The 16,684-nt window shown below is 39.5% G+C and overlaps 2 protein-coding genes across 2 annotated transcripts; both read left to right on the top strand.

Annotated features, from left to right (window-relative positions):
- Positions 1-3,681: 3,681 nt before the first annotated feature.
- Positions 3,682-4,098, top strand: LOC136154746 (histone H2B 1/2-like). The gene has a single exon (XM_065916904.1). It carries the CDS (start codon positions 3,682-3,684, stop codon positions 4,096-4,098), a length of 417 nt encoding a protein of 138 aa, XP_065772976.1.
- Positions 4,099-15,597: 11,499 nt separating this feature from the next.
- LOC136154745 (histone H2B 1/2-like) lies at positions 15,598-16,014 on the top strand. Its single transcript, XM_065916903.1, has one exon. It carries the CDS (start codon positions 15,598-15,600, stop codon positions 16,012-16,014), a length of 417 nt encoding a protein of 138 aa, XP_065772975.1.
- Positions 16,015-16,684: the final 670 nt, after the last annotated feature.

The following is a 16,684-nucleotide window of genomic DNA, read 5'->3' as shown; positions in this document are numbered from 1 at the left end:
GAGCCCTGGAGGTATAATAGCCTATCAGAATTCTTCCATATTGGACCAAAAAGTACAGACCTTCATTGCCCGTTATGGAATAGGTACTGTCCACTTCATAGCTGTACTACTAAGGGAGGCTCTCTCTAGTATCTGGCCCCAGGACCTTAATTCATTTTATTTATCTCACGAGGTTCTGCCAGTTTCAAGAAAGTCTTCTGTTTTGTTTTGTTTCTTTTCTGTCCTGTTGAGCCCTGTCCCTTTCCCGAAGGGCTCAGGAAAAGTTTGATTTGGTGAATTATCAGGATTTTATCTCAGTGTTTGGCTGAGAGTGGTGTACTTTACAGGCTCTCATGTCCTACACAATAGGAAATAATTACAACTGTAGGTGTAACGAATACTTTGTAACAATTGAGAACGACAGACTATCTTCTCCCTCACAGAGGGAAGAAGAAATCAAATACTAAAATGAAATTACTGAACATTCACAGAATTGTGAAAATGACTGTGGTGGGGCCACCTTGTTTCTCATAAGTGGTCAGCAGTGTTCTCTTAATGAGATGGAAGAGGCAGGCGATATGCCTATAATTAGTTCAAAATGCATATCTCCTATGGGTTGATTTTGTGCCTCTAAAATTAATGTATCTATGCCACAAACACTCATATGTGCTCGTATGTGATCATATTTGGAGATAGAGTATTTACCAAGTAATCAAGTTAAAATACGTTCATTAGAGTAGGTCTTAATCCAAATGAGTTATAGCCATATAAAAAGGGAAAACAAGACATAGATACATACATATAGGAAAGAAAATGTGGGGAGGTATAGAGAGATTTCAGATATTTACAAGCCCAGGAAAGTGGCCAGTAATGGACACCCCTTATGCATTCACACCTTGCGTAAGATCCAACTCAGATGAAACCTTGATTTGGACTTAGAGCCTCCAGAAGTATGAGACAATAAATAAATGTGTTTAATTGACCCAATCACTAGGATTTTGTACAGGAGCTCTAGAATACTTGAAAGTGTTGAAAGTGTTAGTCGCTCAGTCGTGTCCGACTCTTTGTGACTCCATGGACTGTAGCCTGCCTCCCTCTTCTGTCCGTGGAATATTCCAGGCAAGAACACTGGAGTGGGATTCCATTGCCTACTCCAGGGGATCTTCCGGACCCAGGGATTGAACCTGAGTCTCCTGCATTGCAAGTGGATTCTTTACTATTTGGCCATTTTCTAATACTCATATAATATTTAAATGACCTTAATTAGGTTTATAAAATGAACAATAAAGTAGATAAATAATCATAAGTCTTCCTGAACACCCCAGGAAGACCATTATGGGTTTAGTCAGGATAACCTCACTGTAGGGGGGCTCAGTGACTGTGGCTACCAGTTTTGAGTCCTTCCTTGGCTGACATGGAGTCAATGTGAACTGTTTAGCTTCTCTGACTGAATGTCCTCACCATCCCTGTGATGTTAAGCTGAAAATAATGAAGGTTTTCCACTTCAAAAACAAGAGAATAAGGGCTGATAAAGAATGACATTCGATCATCTGAATGAATTAGGGTAGAAACTTCTGATTCTGGGCAGTGTGAAATGAGATTTTTTTCCTGAATTTTTTGTTGCACTTAACTTCTATGCTGTGTTGGGGTCCTCTTTATAAGTGAATCCATAAACAATGCTAATGTTGAAAAGGTTTCTGAATGGGGTATGCCTATCCTATCAACACCATCATCCGTGAGTTGAGACTTGCAATTATTAACTCAGTCGTGAAGCCATTTGCCTTATTTTGCCTTTACACTGAACCACAACATTGCAAGGTGATTGCTCACTAGGCTCTTATTTCCTCAATCATCAGCTGAAGTGAATAATCACTAGTGTTACTCCCCCTTCCAATCTTCAATATCAAATTGCTTTTCCATTCTCCATCCTAGATTTCCTGTGTATCAGAGACCTTTGAGGTCCCAGTTATCTCTTCAAAACCCAATTGTTTTGTATTTTTAATGTTTTTTTATTGGAGAGGGAGGTGGGATGGGAGACCGGGATGGGGAATTCGTGTAACTCTATGGCTGATTCATATCAATGTATGACAAAACCCACTGAAAAATAAAAATTTAAAAAATAAAATAAAATTAAATTAAATTAAATTAAATTAAAAAAAATAATGTTTTTTTAATAACTGATGTGTTCATTTGATTTCTGAATTTACAAATGTGAAAGAAACACGGGTCATTAATATATCTAATGGATTCTGTTTCTTAAAATGACTTCCTACATAATATATGTATTATATTTAGGTCTTTAGTCCATTTTGAGTTTATTTTTGTATATGCTGTTAGAGAATGTTCTAATTTCACTTTATTACATGTAGCTATCCAATTATCCCAGCACCACCTATTCTCTCCACTGTATATTCTTGTCTTTTTTATTATAGATTAATTGACCATAAGCACATAGGTTTATTTCTGGGCTCTCTCTTCTGTTCCACATGTCTGTTTTTGTGCCAATACTATACTGATTGGATTAATGTAGTTTCCTGATATAGTTCAAAATCAGGGAACCTGTTTCCTCCAGTTCTGATCTTCTTCCTTAAGATGGTTTTGGCGATTCAGGGTCTTTCATCTTTCCATACAAAATTTAAAATTATCTGTTTTAGTTTTGTGGAAAATGCCCTGGTCTTTTCACAGCATTTGCATTGAGTATGTGGATTGCCTTGGATAGCATGTTTATTTTAACAATATCAATTCTTCTAATCCATAATCAAGGTAAACCTTTCCCTCTCTTTGTAATATCTTCAATTTCTTTGATCAGGGTGTTATTTTTTCTAAGTACAGGTCTTTCACCACCTTAGGTACGTTTATTCCTAGGTGTTTTATTTCTCTTTTTTTATTCATTTTCTCTCATCCTGGAGGCTTTTCAGCAATAAGAGTGATCATTTTTTGAGAAATAACCACTATAAATCATTAATAAATTCCAATATGTGTGGTACTTGGGGGACTTAAATAATGTTTGAGAAAACAATTTAAAATTTGCAAAATGTTAGATATTTTTAGTATGTATGTGTAAGTATTCCTATTTCCGTTTGTGTTCTGTATTTGGAGAGTGGGATTTTGTCGTTCTCTTCATACTGATCACTAGTTTTGATAAATTTTGGAGATAATAGCTGGTCAATTAATTCCTATGATTTTCAGGAGCACTCTGCTGAGGAAGCCAGGACATTCTGCTCCTGCTTCAATCAGGAGAAGGTCAATCAGGAGAAGGTTCTGTGTTGGAGTAAAATGTCCACCAAGTGACCTGAGTCACTCTGGTGCCTGAAAGAGTTTGAGTTATGGAGGTCAGTCATACTCTCTCAGGAAGCTCTAACTGATTATTTCATTTTTCAACTTAGGTGACTTTCACTGAGTTTGGCTGACTGGGGGTTAAACGTGGGGAAGGGGCACGGGCAGGAGTTGGGAGGTGGGGCATCCAGTGAGAAGTTACATGGGCTGCCATAGTAACAGGCCTGCCTTGGCATTTTATCCAATCAGATATGGACAGTGTCTGTGACGTCAGAGAAAGCAGGGCTTATAAACTCGGCCAACGGCCTTCAACCACCTCGTTGTTCTTCCCTCTGAGCTATGAGGTACGGTGACTCTGCCAAGGCCGAATAATCCTCTGACAACTCTGAGGAAAGCCTGTTCACTAAAGAAACCTGTACCTCCAAAATGGAGAGTTCTGAAAAAGAGTTCTCCAAACCAGAGCCCTGTGATGACGAGCCAAGAAAGGCAAAGAAGAAGACAGCTAAGGGCAGCCATCGCCGTCGCCGTCGCCGTCGCCGTCGCGACTCCTGCCGTCTGATCAACTTTACAAGCTTCGCCACCTATTTCCCTAGGGTGCTGAAGCAAGTGCACACAGGACTGAGTCTATGTCCTGAAACTTTAAACATCATTGATTCATTCGTGAAGGATATGTTTGAGCGGATTGCCGAAGAGGCCGGGCGCCTGACCCGCTCCAGCAAGCGCTGTACCATCATGAGTGAGGACATCCAGACAGCTGTGCGTCTTCTGTTGCCTGGGGAGATGGGCAAGTATGCCGTGGCCGAGGGCATCAAGTCGGTCATCAGATACCACACCCACAGATGAACTGCCTCAGAACTGACTATCGTAAACCAGACTTAAGGGTTCTCCCCTTAGGCCCTATATTGCATCTTCAAAACATTTCTGCCCCTAAAGAAAATAATAAAAACCTCATTAACTTTGCTTCAATATGTGTCGGTTGTGTCATTTGTTCGATGGAAAATCATATACTTTTTGCTTAACGTATTGCAACTCGTCACTTTCCTAAATGGCTATTCCTGTTCACGGTTTCTCAGCGATTTTAGGGATCTTTATGGTCAAAATTCTCTCCCTAAAAGTTTCATTGGCCTTTTTCATTTTCATTCTCCCATCTAGATTTAGGTGTCATCCAGAGATTTTTATATGGGGTATAGCAACCGATAAAAAACAGTGTGGTCTTCCCGGGTGGCCCAGCAGTAAAGAATCCGCCTCCAGTGCAGGAGTCACAGGAGAGGCAGGTTCTATCCCTGGCTCAAAAAGATCCCTGGGAGGAGGGCATGGCAACCCTCTCCAGTATTCTTTCCTGGAGAATCCCATGGACAGAGGAGCCTGGTGGGCTACAGTCCACAGGGTCTGCAAAGAGTCGGGCACCACTGAAGCAAGGTAGCACGCATGCACACAAAGAGCAGTGTATGTGTGTATGTGTGCTCAGTCACTCAGTCATGTTCGACTCTTTCTGACCCGATGGACAGGAGCCTGCCAGGCTCCTCTCTCCATGAAATGTTCCAAGCAAAAATACTGAACTGGGTTGCCATTTCCTACTCCAGGGCTTCTTTCTGACCAAAGGATAGAAGCCCTGTCTCTTTCATCTCCTGCATTGGCAGTCGGATTCTTTATCACTGCACCAACAGTAGCAGATATAAAAATCACACTTACCTATTCTATTCCTTCAATCCCAATTCACTTCCATGTGTAAACTAGGACTCAAACACAGTGTAAAATTCTTATTTTCTTAAATTCTAAAGTTCTGGAATCAAGCACCATATCTTCTGAAATTACCTTATCCAGATTTCTCTGATCTTGTTTTTTGTTTGCAACCTAGAACATTTTGTTTTTTAAAACAAAACAAAACAAAACAAAACAAAAATCCTGACTGAATTGCAAACTTTCAGGGTTGATGGGATAGTCCAGTGACAGTGAATGTAGCCATAGTCTCCACAGTAGTAGCCAATGAGGGACTGGTAGCCCATGAGCCAAAGCAATTGGCCAAACATATGGTGGAGTGAGGAGGGCTGAACAAATAACAACCTTCCTGTGACACTCAGCCTAGAGGTGGAGCGGGAACGTGGGGTGATAGTTTCCCTGATGTTTTTCCATTCAAGCACTTGCTTTTAACTGTGGTGATTTAAGTACAGGCATCCATTTCTTGGACGTCCCAGGTGGTGCTAGTGGTAAAGAACCTGCCTTATGTGGGAAACGTAAGAGCCATGGATTCATTCCCTGGATTGGGAAGATGCCCTGGAGAAAGTCATGGCAACCCACTCCAGTATTCTTGCTGGAAAGTCCCATGGACAGAGGAGCCTAGTGGGCTACAATCCATAGAGTCAGACAGGACTGAAGTGGCTTAGCATGCACACATCCATTTCTTGGGTCTTCCCAGGTGGTGCTGGTAGTAAAGAACCTACCTGCAATGCAGGAGACACAGGAGACCCAGGTTCTGTCCCTAGATGGAGAAGGTTCCCTGGAGGAGGGCATGGAAACCCACTCCAGTACTCTTTCCTGGATAATTCCCAGGGACAGAGGAGCCTGGTGGGCCACAGTTCATAGAGTCACAAAGAGTCGGACACAACTGAAGAGACTTAGCGCCCATGCATGCATCCATTTCTTGTTGTGGGACATGTCTCTAGCTCCTTGCATCAAAATAAGAAGGAGGAGGATATTCAGCAATTAAGAGAAATAAGATGACTCCTTCTACCTCCAGTATTTGACTGCTATTGCTTATGATAATATTTACTGAATTTAATGTCCATTGTATTTTCTTCTTGGTGCATTGACATTTTTATTTCTATAAGTATATTGCTGAATTTCAAAGTAGTTGTTGGTTTTCCTATTCCTTTTACTTGTGTTTGAGATAGTTTTAATTTTTTTAATTAATTAATTTTTAAATTGAAGGATTATTGCTTTACAGAATTTTTCTGTTTTCTGTCAAACCTCAACATGAATCAACCTAGGGTATACCTATATCCCCTCCCTTTTGGAACTCCCTCCCTGTCCCATCCCTCTAGGCTGATACAGAGCCCCTGTTTGAGTTTCTTGAGCTATACAGCCAATTCCCACTGGCTATCTTTTTACATATGGTAATGTAAGTTTCCATGTTACTCTTTCCGTACATCTCACCCTCTCCTCCCCTTTCCCCATGTCCATAACTGCTTCCAATAGGTTTTGGAAAGATGTGTGTTTATTTTCATTTGTCTCCAGGTATTTTCTAGCTTCCTCTTTGATTTCTTCACTGATCCATTGGTTTTTACCTATCATATTCTTTTATTTCCCTGTGTTTGTGGTTTTTGCATTTTCTTTATGTAATTATTTTCTGCTTTCATACAGTGTGGTTACAGGAAATGCTTGGTACAATTTCTGTTCTCTTAAGTTTTTGAGAGTTGCGCTTTTTTGTGGCATAACATGTGGTCTATCCTGGAAAATGTTCCATGTGCACTTGAAAAGAATGTATATTCTGCTGCTTTTGGATGGAATATTCTATAAATATTTATTTCATCCAACTGGACTAACATGTCATTGAAGGCCACTGCTGTCTCCTTATAGATTTTCTATCTAAATTATCTGTCTATTGCTGTATGTGTGGTGTTAAAGTTCCCTAACATTATTGTATTCTTATAAATTTCTTCCATGAAATTTTAAACAGCAGAAGATACACAGCTGGATGGAGAATTGTTGATTTAGAATATAGATGAAAGAAATTATATAGACTACCTCATAGAAAGATAAATGAAGTAAAAGATTAAGGAGATGGCAAGAGACTTAAGAAATGGACTTAATACTAAGGAGGTATTAAGTACATCTTGTAGGCATGCCAGAAGTGGTAACCTGGCTTAATTTTAGAATAATAATATTCACAGAGAAACAGCTGATACTCTTCCAGAATTTAGGAAGGCTATGTTTCCATAGATTCAGGAAGCACACCTGGCACATCATAGTAAAGCTACAGACCAAGTTAGCATACGGATCAGACTAGCGAACAGAAAGACACATTGTCTACAGAGCAATGCCAAAGACAGTGACAGCAAATCTCCTTTCATAAACAAATGGAAGCAGAAAACCAGTAGTGAGAGTAAGCAGCAACACACATAGTGCTGCATTCCTAGCCTAAGTATCATGATAAGGCTTTGACAGACTCAAAGATGGACCACTCAGAACACCACAACAAGGACAGACTTACTGCTGTTCCTTAGTCATAAGTCACCTCAGGCGTACCTCAACTGCACAGAGCTGCATTGAACTTCTCGAGTCTGCCCACTTATAAGGACTGATCAAGGAGGTGGTATAAATTTCTGACTCTGTTGGTCCAGCATAAAGTGACTAATGGCTCATCTTACCTTCAGAATTCAGTATGGGATCAGAAAATAATTTTGGAGAGTCAGCATTAGATAGGCACTTCTTCCTCTGCCCACACCTGTCTTCTTCCTATCCCTTTCTCAGGCAATGAGAGTGCATAAATGTCCTGCACACGAAAGACCATATCATTCTTAGAACTTAATTTGGAAAAAAAGACATTGGAGACAACATGAAAAATCATGATATTTACAACAATAGGCACTCCTGGTAGGGAAATTATATTAAGTCTTGTTTAGGCTTCAGAGACAAAGCAGAACAGGCCTCTGACCTTGCTTCTGACCTACCAGGACACTGCCCTGACTACTGCTGTGGGAGTCAGCCACATCTGCTGTGAGTGTGGAAGAGAATCTGCTATCTATTGTGTAATACACAGATAGGAAGAGGATCTTGGAATTTAAGTCCCTGGAGGAGGTCTGGCCAACCACTCTTTGGATTTAGTAACATTTCCAAGATTGGTAGAACAAAGCAAACAGTACTGGAAAATATTTGCAAAATACCAGAGCTGTAGTTTTGTTCACATATTGATGATGATAATCAGTTTGCAGCCTGGAATTATAAGAGGGGAAACTGGCACTGCAATCTTTGAAGTCTCACCCATGGAGTGGAAGTGCTACCTGGGACCTTTTCCCAATTGGAGCTCCAGAAGTCCTGTGTCACGAGACTTCCCAACTCTGCTTAAGTCTGGATGTTAGTCAAAATCCAATTTGGTATCCTCTGTCCTATTTCTCTCTTTTTTAAATGTTAGTATATTTCAAGTAAGTTAGATTATTCTCTAATAAATACTTGTATTATTTATTTGTATATAACAAGTGGCTTATTTTGTTAACAAATCCTTTGAACCTGAGATGAAAATGAAAACAAAGGACAAAGCAACTATGGTAAAGGAACTTGCAAGAAATGTTTGTCACTTCTGGCATGCCAAGGAGATGTATTTTCTTAGTCCATTTCTTATGTTTCTTGAACTCCATTTAATCCTTTTATACACTTTATGAAGTATTTTGTAGTATTTCTTTCATCTATCTTATAGGTCATATATTCTTCTCCATTTGTGTCTCAGCTGTTGAAAATTCCTTTACTCTTCTATTCCAGTGGTTATGATGTTCAGTACTAGAAAGCTTATTTGCCTTTTGACAATTAGCTATTTATTACTCATGTTTTATGTATCTTATCGTCTATTTGAGAGCGTTAAGTACATTTTTTGTACTTTGCATCTGATTATAAGTTTTTACAGGTTTCCAACTTCATTTATTGTTTATACTGATGCTACCATTTTGGAGGGGGAATTTGTATTTGTTTAGGGGGGCTTTAAATGTAGGAATACTTGTAGAATCCTCAATATGGTTAAGCTCCTCTAGATGCAATTAGATTTGCATTTGCCATATATATGAGTTTGCAAACAGAAATTACTTGGGCCATGCTGATAGTATTAATTAGAACACCAAAGCTACACCAGGGCACTATTTTGGTTACAAATTCTTTAGGCAACATTTTATTCCTCACCCATAGCTAAGGACAAAAATTAGAATTTTCCTTGGTCCTTGCTTTCTTATGAGAAAGAAAGTCCAGTTTTTCCCTATGGATATAGTCAATCATTTAGAATTATGTGTGTGTCTCAGCTATCTCTTGATTTGAGCCATGTTACAAGCACATCTGAGTATTTAAAATACTGTTTCATATAACTTTGCATATTACAATTTATAATGGGAGGATTTTCAATTTTTTTTACACAAACAATTTCCAAATGTTAAATGTAAATATCCTTTAAAAATATAAGCCATCCTAAGATCACTCAGTGATAACCACCTGATATCTAAGCTACACTGCAAAGTTCCAGGCAACCTTCACACACATACCTGGTGCTGAAAGGGGCCTCTTTTCTTGTGGGGAGGTCCATCAGGATAAAATGACCTTTTCCATTTTATCCCTATGGCCTCAAACAGCAAGGCAGAAGGATATTCCTTCTGAAAGAATAGTCCTGTAATTGGCATAATATAATTTCCACCATATTTTATTCATTGCTCAAAATAATCACAGGCTTCATCCGCTCAAGAGGAGGGGGAACCAGATAGGACCTCTCATTGGAAGGAGTACTGAGGGATGAGCAATATTCCTGAATCCAATAGCCCCTGAAATCAAAGACAAGCTTCTTGAGATATTTCTGGGTGACATACACAGGGTATGGCCATAGAAATAAGTGTTTTGTTCACTATACTATGGTGACTGTCTTTGGATTGGTTTACTCTTTACTTACTACTAGGAGAGAACACCTACTATTTAGTGGAATCCTATGTTGCATGCCACAGCTTTCACACTAAAGTGGACTGAAATTTCTAATGATTATAGACATCCTCTCCCACTTGTAGGGCCATGTATACAGACAAAGAAACACACAGGTAACGAGTGCTCGGGCCTGGTGCACTGGGAGGACCCAGAGGAGTCGGGTGGAGAGGGAGGTGGGAGGGGGGATCGGGATGGGGAATATGTGTAACTCAATGGCTGATTCGTGTCAATGTATGACAAAACCCACTGAAATGTTGTGAAGTAATTGGCCTCCAACTAATAAAATAAAATTAAAAAAAAAAAAAAAAAAAAGAAACACACAGGTAGACAGTAAGGAGAATGTAAGTACAGATTTCTTGGTGAAAGGAACTCAGACACACTTGGTCTGAATATCTAATTTTTCTGATCTAGGGACACAGAGTTTTCTCATATTCCTCAAGATTCTCTTCTTTTTGGGTCTTCCAACACCTGCCATTTCAGTTGTAATCCATCCTTCTCAATTGTGAAAAGTACATTTCCACAGAGTCATAAATGGGGTAGCTTTGAGGAAAGCATTACGGGAGAAGAAAATGCATAAGAAGCTATCCTTGCATGATATTGGAGAATGGTTAAGGCAAACACTTCATAAAACATTCTTTACTTGAATTAATTTCCAAATGGAGATTTGAGATCATTGAAGGTTATTCTTTTATATTGAGGTGTTTCCTATCAAACAGGTTCATCAAAAGAAGCATGATTTTGTTATCCTCTGATAGAATCACTCAAAGGCAAAACCATGCCTAATGGATCAGACACTGAAGTGAGATTCAGGGAATCACCTGTATCCTGGTGTCAGTTCTAATTCAGTAGCTATGTGGCTCTGGATAATGCCCTTCACCTACCAGAATATGGTAAAGGACTCCGATTTTTAAGATGGATATATTACACAAGCCAGGCTATTTACTTCCACAAGCACAGTAACCTTATTTATTACTCCTACTTAAAACAAATTTCCCTCAGGTGCATGACAAAGTAACTGCTCAAGCATCAGGCCCACCATGCCATATGATTTCTGCTTATCTTCACTTCTCAAAGACTGATGAATTCCAAAATGCCTCCATATAGAGGAATACTGCAGTTATTTCTGCAATAGTTTGAACAGAACGAGTTTCAGCTCTCGTTTATGCTTTATAATAAATTCTATCATACAGATTATGTTGAAAAAAATTTGAACTGTTTCCCTAGGGTTTAAACTTATAGTTTGCTCTTTAAGCAGAAAACCCCTGTCCTTACTTGTATTTGCAATAGTCAACACCATTAGATCATGACTATTCATTAGGTGTCTGTTTTCTTCAATCACCCTCTGAAGTGAACAATTATATATGCTCATTTGCCCTCTTGGTCTTCAACATTGAACCCCATTGTCCCTCCCTCCTTCCTAGGTGTCAAGTGTTAGTCACTCATGCACTTCTGCCTTCAAGGCCTGCATGGTGCAGTTGTAAAACTGGTTTCCTAATGCCTGCATTTGATTATTGGATTCACTAAATGTAAAACACACCTAGCCCAATAAAAATATGCTAGTGGGTTAGGTTTGTTAACAGGATTTCACACATAATAGCAATGGACAAAAATTGCTTGGGAAAATATTCGTATGTCACATAGGTAAATACGGGGATATTGAAAGCACCAACAATTAGCAAAATAGAAATGAAATAATTCTGTGAAATACTGTCTCTTTCCTATGGGTCCAGAGTTCCCTTTTCAAAAATGCAATGGCTCTGAAATTAGCCTTTCATTTCCAAAGTTATATTCAGACTGTCTACGATCATCTCAAGGTCCCACCTAGAGATATTTTCTTAACATTGCTTTGGTGGAAGATTTTCCTGGCCTCCTTGGGAATCATGTTCTTTAAAAAAAATTCTCTCATAAGATTTCTCTAATTTTCCACAAAATACTAAATAATATTTTTGGCAATGAGTCTCATTTATCTTAAATATTTAATGCATTGACCAAAGAGAGCCCTGGAGGTATAATAGCCTATCAGAATTCTTCCATATTGGACCAAAAAGTACAGACCTTCATTGCCCGTTATGGAATAGGTACTGTCCACTTCATAGCTGTACTACTAAGAGAGGCTCTCTCTAGTATCTTGCCCCAGGACCTTAATTCTTTTTATTTATCTCATGAGGTTCTGCCAGTTTCAAGAAAGTCTTCTGTTTTGTTTTGTTTCTTTTCTGTCCTGTAGAGCCCTGTCCCTTTCCTGAAGGGCTCAGGAAGTTTGATTTGGTGAATTATCAGGATTTTATCTCAGTGTTTGGCTGAGAGTGGTGTACTTTACAGGCTCTCATGTCCTACACAATAGGAAATAATTACAACTGTAGGTGTAACGAATACTTTGTAACAATTGAGAACGACAGACTATCTTCTCCCTCACAGAGGGAAGAAGAAATCAAATACTAAAATGAAATTACTGAACATTCACAGAATTGTGAAAATGACTGTGGTGGGGCCACCTTGTTTCTCATAAGTGGTCAGCAGTGTTCTCTTAATGAGATGGAAGAGGCAGGCGATATGCCTATAATTAGTTCAAAATGCATATCTCCTATGGGTTGATTTTGTGCCTCTAAAATTAATGTATCTATGCCACAAACACTCATATGTGCTCGTATGTGATCATATTTGGAGATAGAGTATTTACCAAGTAATCAAGTTAAAATACGTTCATTAGAGTAGGTCTTAATCCAAATGAGTTATAGCCATATAAAAAGGGAAAACAAGACATAGATACATACATATAGGAAAGAAAATGTGGGGAGGTATAGAGAGATTTCAGATATTTACAAGCCCAGGAAAGTGGCCAGTAATGGACACCCCTTATGCATTCACACCTTGCGTAAGATCCAACTCAGATGAAACCTTGATTTGGACTTAGAGCCTCCAGAAGTATGAGACAATAAATAAATGTGTTTAATTGACCCAATCACTAGGATTTTGTACAGGAGCTCTAGAATACTTGAAAGTGTTGAAAGTGTTAGTCGCTCAGTCGTGTCCGACTCTTTGTGACTCCATGGACTGTAGCCTGCCTCCCTCTTCTGTCCGTGGAATATTCCAGGCAAGAACACTGGAGTGGGATTCCATTGCCTACTCCAGGGGATCTTCCGGACCCAGGGATTGAACCTGAGTCTCCTGCATTGCAAGTGGATTCTTTACTATTTGGCCATTTTCTAATACTCATATAATATTTAAATGACCTTAATTAGGTTTATAAAATGAACAATAAAGTAGATAAATAATCATAAGTCTTCCTGAACACCCCAGGAAGACCATTATGGGTTTAGTCAGGATAACCTCTCTGTAGGGGGGCTCAGTGACTGTGGCTACCAGTTTTGAGTCCTTCCTTGGCTGACATGGAGTCAATGTGAACTGTTTAGCTTCTCTGACTGAATGTCCTCACCATCCCTGTGATGTTAAGCTGAAAATAATGAAGGTTTTCCACTTCAAAAACAAGAGAATAAGGGCCGAAAAAGAATGACATTCGATCATCTGAATGAATTAGGGTAGAAACTTCTGATTCTGGGCAGTGTGAAATGAGATTTTTTTCCTGAATTTTTTTGTTGCACTTAACTTCTATGCTGTGTTGGGGTCCTCTTTATAAGTGAATCCATAAACAATGCTAATGTTGAAAAGGTTTCTGAATGGGGTATGCCTATCCTATCAACACCATCATCCGTGAGTTGAGACTTGCGATTGTTAACTCAGTCGTGAAGCCGTTTGCCTTATTTTGCCTTTACACTGAACCACAACATTGCAAGGTGATTGCTCACTAGGCTCTTATTTCCTCAATCATCAGCTGAAGTGAATAATCGCTAGTGTTACTCCCCCTTCCAATCTTCAATATCAAATTGCTTTTCCATTCTCCATCCTAGATTTCCTGTGTATCAGAGACCTTTGAGGTCCCAGTTATCTCTTCAAAACCCAATTGTTTTGTATTTTTAATGTTTTTTTATTGGAGAGGGAGGTGGGATGGGAGACCGGGATGGGGAATTCGTGTAACTCTATGGCTGATTCATATCAATGTATGACAAAACCCACTGAAAAATAAAAATTTAAAAAATAAAATAAAATTAAATTAAATTAAATTAAATTAAAATAAAATAATGTTTTTTTAATAACTGCTGTGTTCATTTGATTTCTGAATTTACAAATGTGAAAGAAACACGGGTCATTAATATATCTAATGGATTCTGTTTCTTAAAATGACTTCCTACATAATATATGTATTATATTTAGGTCTTTAGTCCATTTTGAGTTTATTTTTGTATATGCTGTTAGAGAATGTTCTAATTTCACTTTATTACATGTAGCTATCCAATTATCCCAGCACCACCTATTCTCTCCACTGTATATTCTTGTCTTTTTTATTATAGATTAATTGACCATAAGCACATAGGTTTATTTCTGGGCTCTCTCTTCTGTTCCACATGTCTGTTTTTGTGCCAATACTATACTGATTGGATTAATGTAGTTTCCTGATATAGTTCAAAATCAGGGAACCTGTTTCCTCCAGTTCTGATCTTCTTCCTTAAGATGGTTTTGGCGATTCAGGGTCTTTCATCTTTCCATACAAAATTTAAAATTATCTGTTTTAGTTTTGTGGAAAATGCCCTGGTCTTTTCACAGCATTTGCATTGAGTATGTGGATTGCCTTGGATAGCATGTTTATTTTAACAATATCAATTCTTCTAATCCATAATCAAGGTAAACCTTTCCCTCTCTTTGTAATATCTTCAATTTCTTTGATCAGGGTGTTATTTTTTCTAAGTACAGGTCTTTCACCACCTTAGGTACGTTTATTCCTAGGTGTTTTATTTCTCTTTTTTTATTCATTTTCTCTCATCCTGGAGGCTTTTCAGCAATAAGAGTGATCATTTTTTGAGAAATAACCACTATAAATCATTAATAAATTCCAATATGTGTGGTACTTGGGGGACTTAAATAATGTTTGAGAAAACAATTTAAAATTTGCAAAATGTTAGATATTTTTAGTATGTATGTGTAAGTATTCCTATTTCCGTTTGTGTTCTGTATTTGGAGAGTGGGATTTTGTCGTTCTCTTCATACTGATCACTAGTTTTGATAAATTTTGGAGATAATAGCTGGTCAATTAATTCCTATGATTTTCAGGAGCACTCTGCTGAGGAAGCCAGGACATTCTGCTCCTGCTTCAATCAGGAGAAGGTCAATCAGGAGAAGGTTCTGTGTTGGAGTAAAATGTCCACCAAGTGACCTGAGTCACTCTGGTGCCTGAAAGAGTTTGAGTTATGGAGGTCAGTCATACTCTCTCAGGAAGCTCTAACTGATTATTTCATTTTTCAACTTAGGTGACTTTCACTGAGTTTGGCTGACTGGGGGTTAAACGTGGGGAAGGGGCACGGGCAGGAGTTGGGAGGTGGGGCATCCAGTGAGAAGTTACATGGGCTGCCATAGTAACAGGCCTGCCTTGGCATTTTATCCAATCAGATATGGACAGTGTCTGTGACGTCAGAGAAAGCAGGGCTTATAAACTCGGCCAACGGCCTTCAACCACCTCGTTGTTCTTCCCTCTGAGCTATGAGGTACGGTGACTCTGCCAAGGCCGAATAATCCTCTGACAACTCTGAGGAAAGCCTGTTCACTAAAGAAACCTGTACCTCCAAAATGGAGAGTTCTGAAAAAGAGTTCTCCAAACCAGAGCCCTGTGATGACGAGCCAAGAAAGGCAAAGAAGAAGACAGCTAAGGGCAGCCATCGCCGTCGCCGTCGCCGTCGCCGTCGCGACTCCTGCCGTCTGATCAACTTTACAAGCTTCGCCACCTATTTCCCTAGGGTGCTGAAGCAAGTGCACACAGGACTGAGTCTATGTCCTGAAACTTTAAACATCATTGATTCATTCGTGAAGGATATGTTTGAGCGGATTGCCGAAGAGGCCGGGCGCCTGACCCGCTCCAGCAAGCGCTGTACCATCATGAGTGAGGACATCCAGACAGCTGTGCGTCTTCTGTTGCCTGGGGAGATGGGCAAGTATGCCGTGGCCGAGGGCATCAAGTCGGTCATCAGATACCACACCCACAGATGAACTGCCTCAGAACTGACTATCGTAAACCAGACTTAAGGGTTCTCCCCTTAGGCCCTATATTGCATCTTCAAAACATTTCTGCCCCTAAAGAAAATAATAAAAACCTCATTAACTTTGCTTCAATATGTGTCGGTTGTGTCATTTGTTCGATGGAAAATCATATACTTTTTGCTTAACGTATTGCAACTCGTCACTTTCCTAAATGGCTATTCCTGTTCATGGTTTCTCAGCGATTTTAGGGATCTTTATGGTCAAAATTCTCTCCCTAAAAGTTTCATTGGCCTTTTTCATTTTCATTCTCCCATCTAGATTTAGGTGTCATCCAGAGATTTTTATATGGGGTATAGCAACCGATAAAAAACAGTGTGGTCTTCCCGGGTGGCCCAGCAGTAAAGAATCCGCCTGCAGTGCAGGAGTCACAGGAGAGGCAGGTTCTATCCCTGGCTCAAAAAGATCCCTGGGAGGAGGGCATGGCAACCCTCTCCAGTATTCTTTCCTGGAGAATCCCATGGACAGAGGAGCCTGGTGGGCTACAGTCCACAGGGTCTGCAAAGAGTCGGGCACCACTGAAGCAAGGTAGCACGCATGCACACAAAGAGCAGTGTATGTGTGTATGTGTGCTCAGTCACTCAGTCATGTTCGACTCTTTCTGACCCGATGGACAGGAGCC

This window comes from Muntiacus reevesi, chromosome X, assembly GCF_963930625.1.
Source record: "Muntiacus reevesi chromosome X, mMunRee1.1, whole genome shotgun sequence".
Classification (NCBI taxonomy): Eukaryota; Metazoa; Chordata; class Mammalia; order Artiodactyla; family Cervidae; genus Muntiacus; species Muntiacus reevesi.
The sequence above is the reverse complement of the archived record's forward strand: the minus strand, read 5'-3'. Positions and strand labels throughout refer to the sequence as shown.

Excerpts from the sequence above, each read along its gene's own strand:
- LOC136154746 (XM_065916904.1), top strand. The coding sequence starts at position 3,682 with ATGGAGAGTTCTGAAAAAGAGTTCTCCAAACCAGAGCCCTGTGATGAC.
- LOC136154745 (XM_065916903.1), top strand. The coding sequence starts at position 15,598 with ATGGAGAGTTCTGAAAAAGAGTTCTCCAAACCAGAGCCCTGTGATGAC.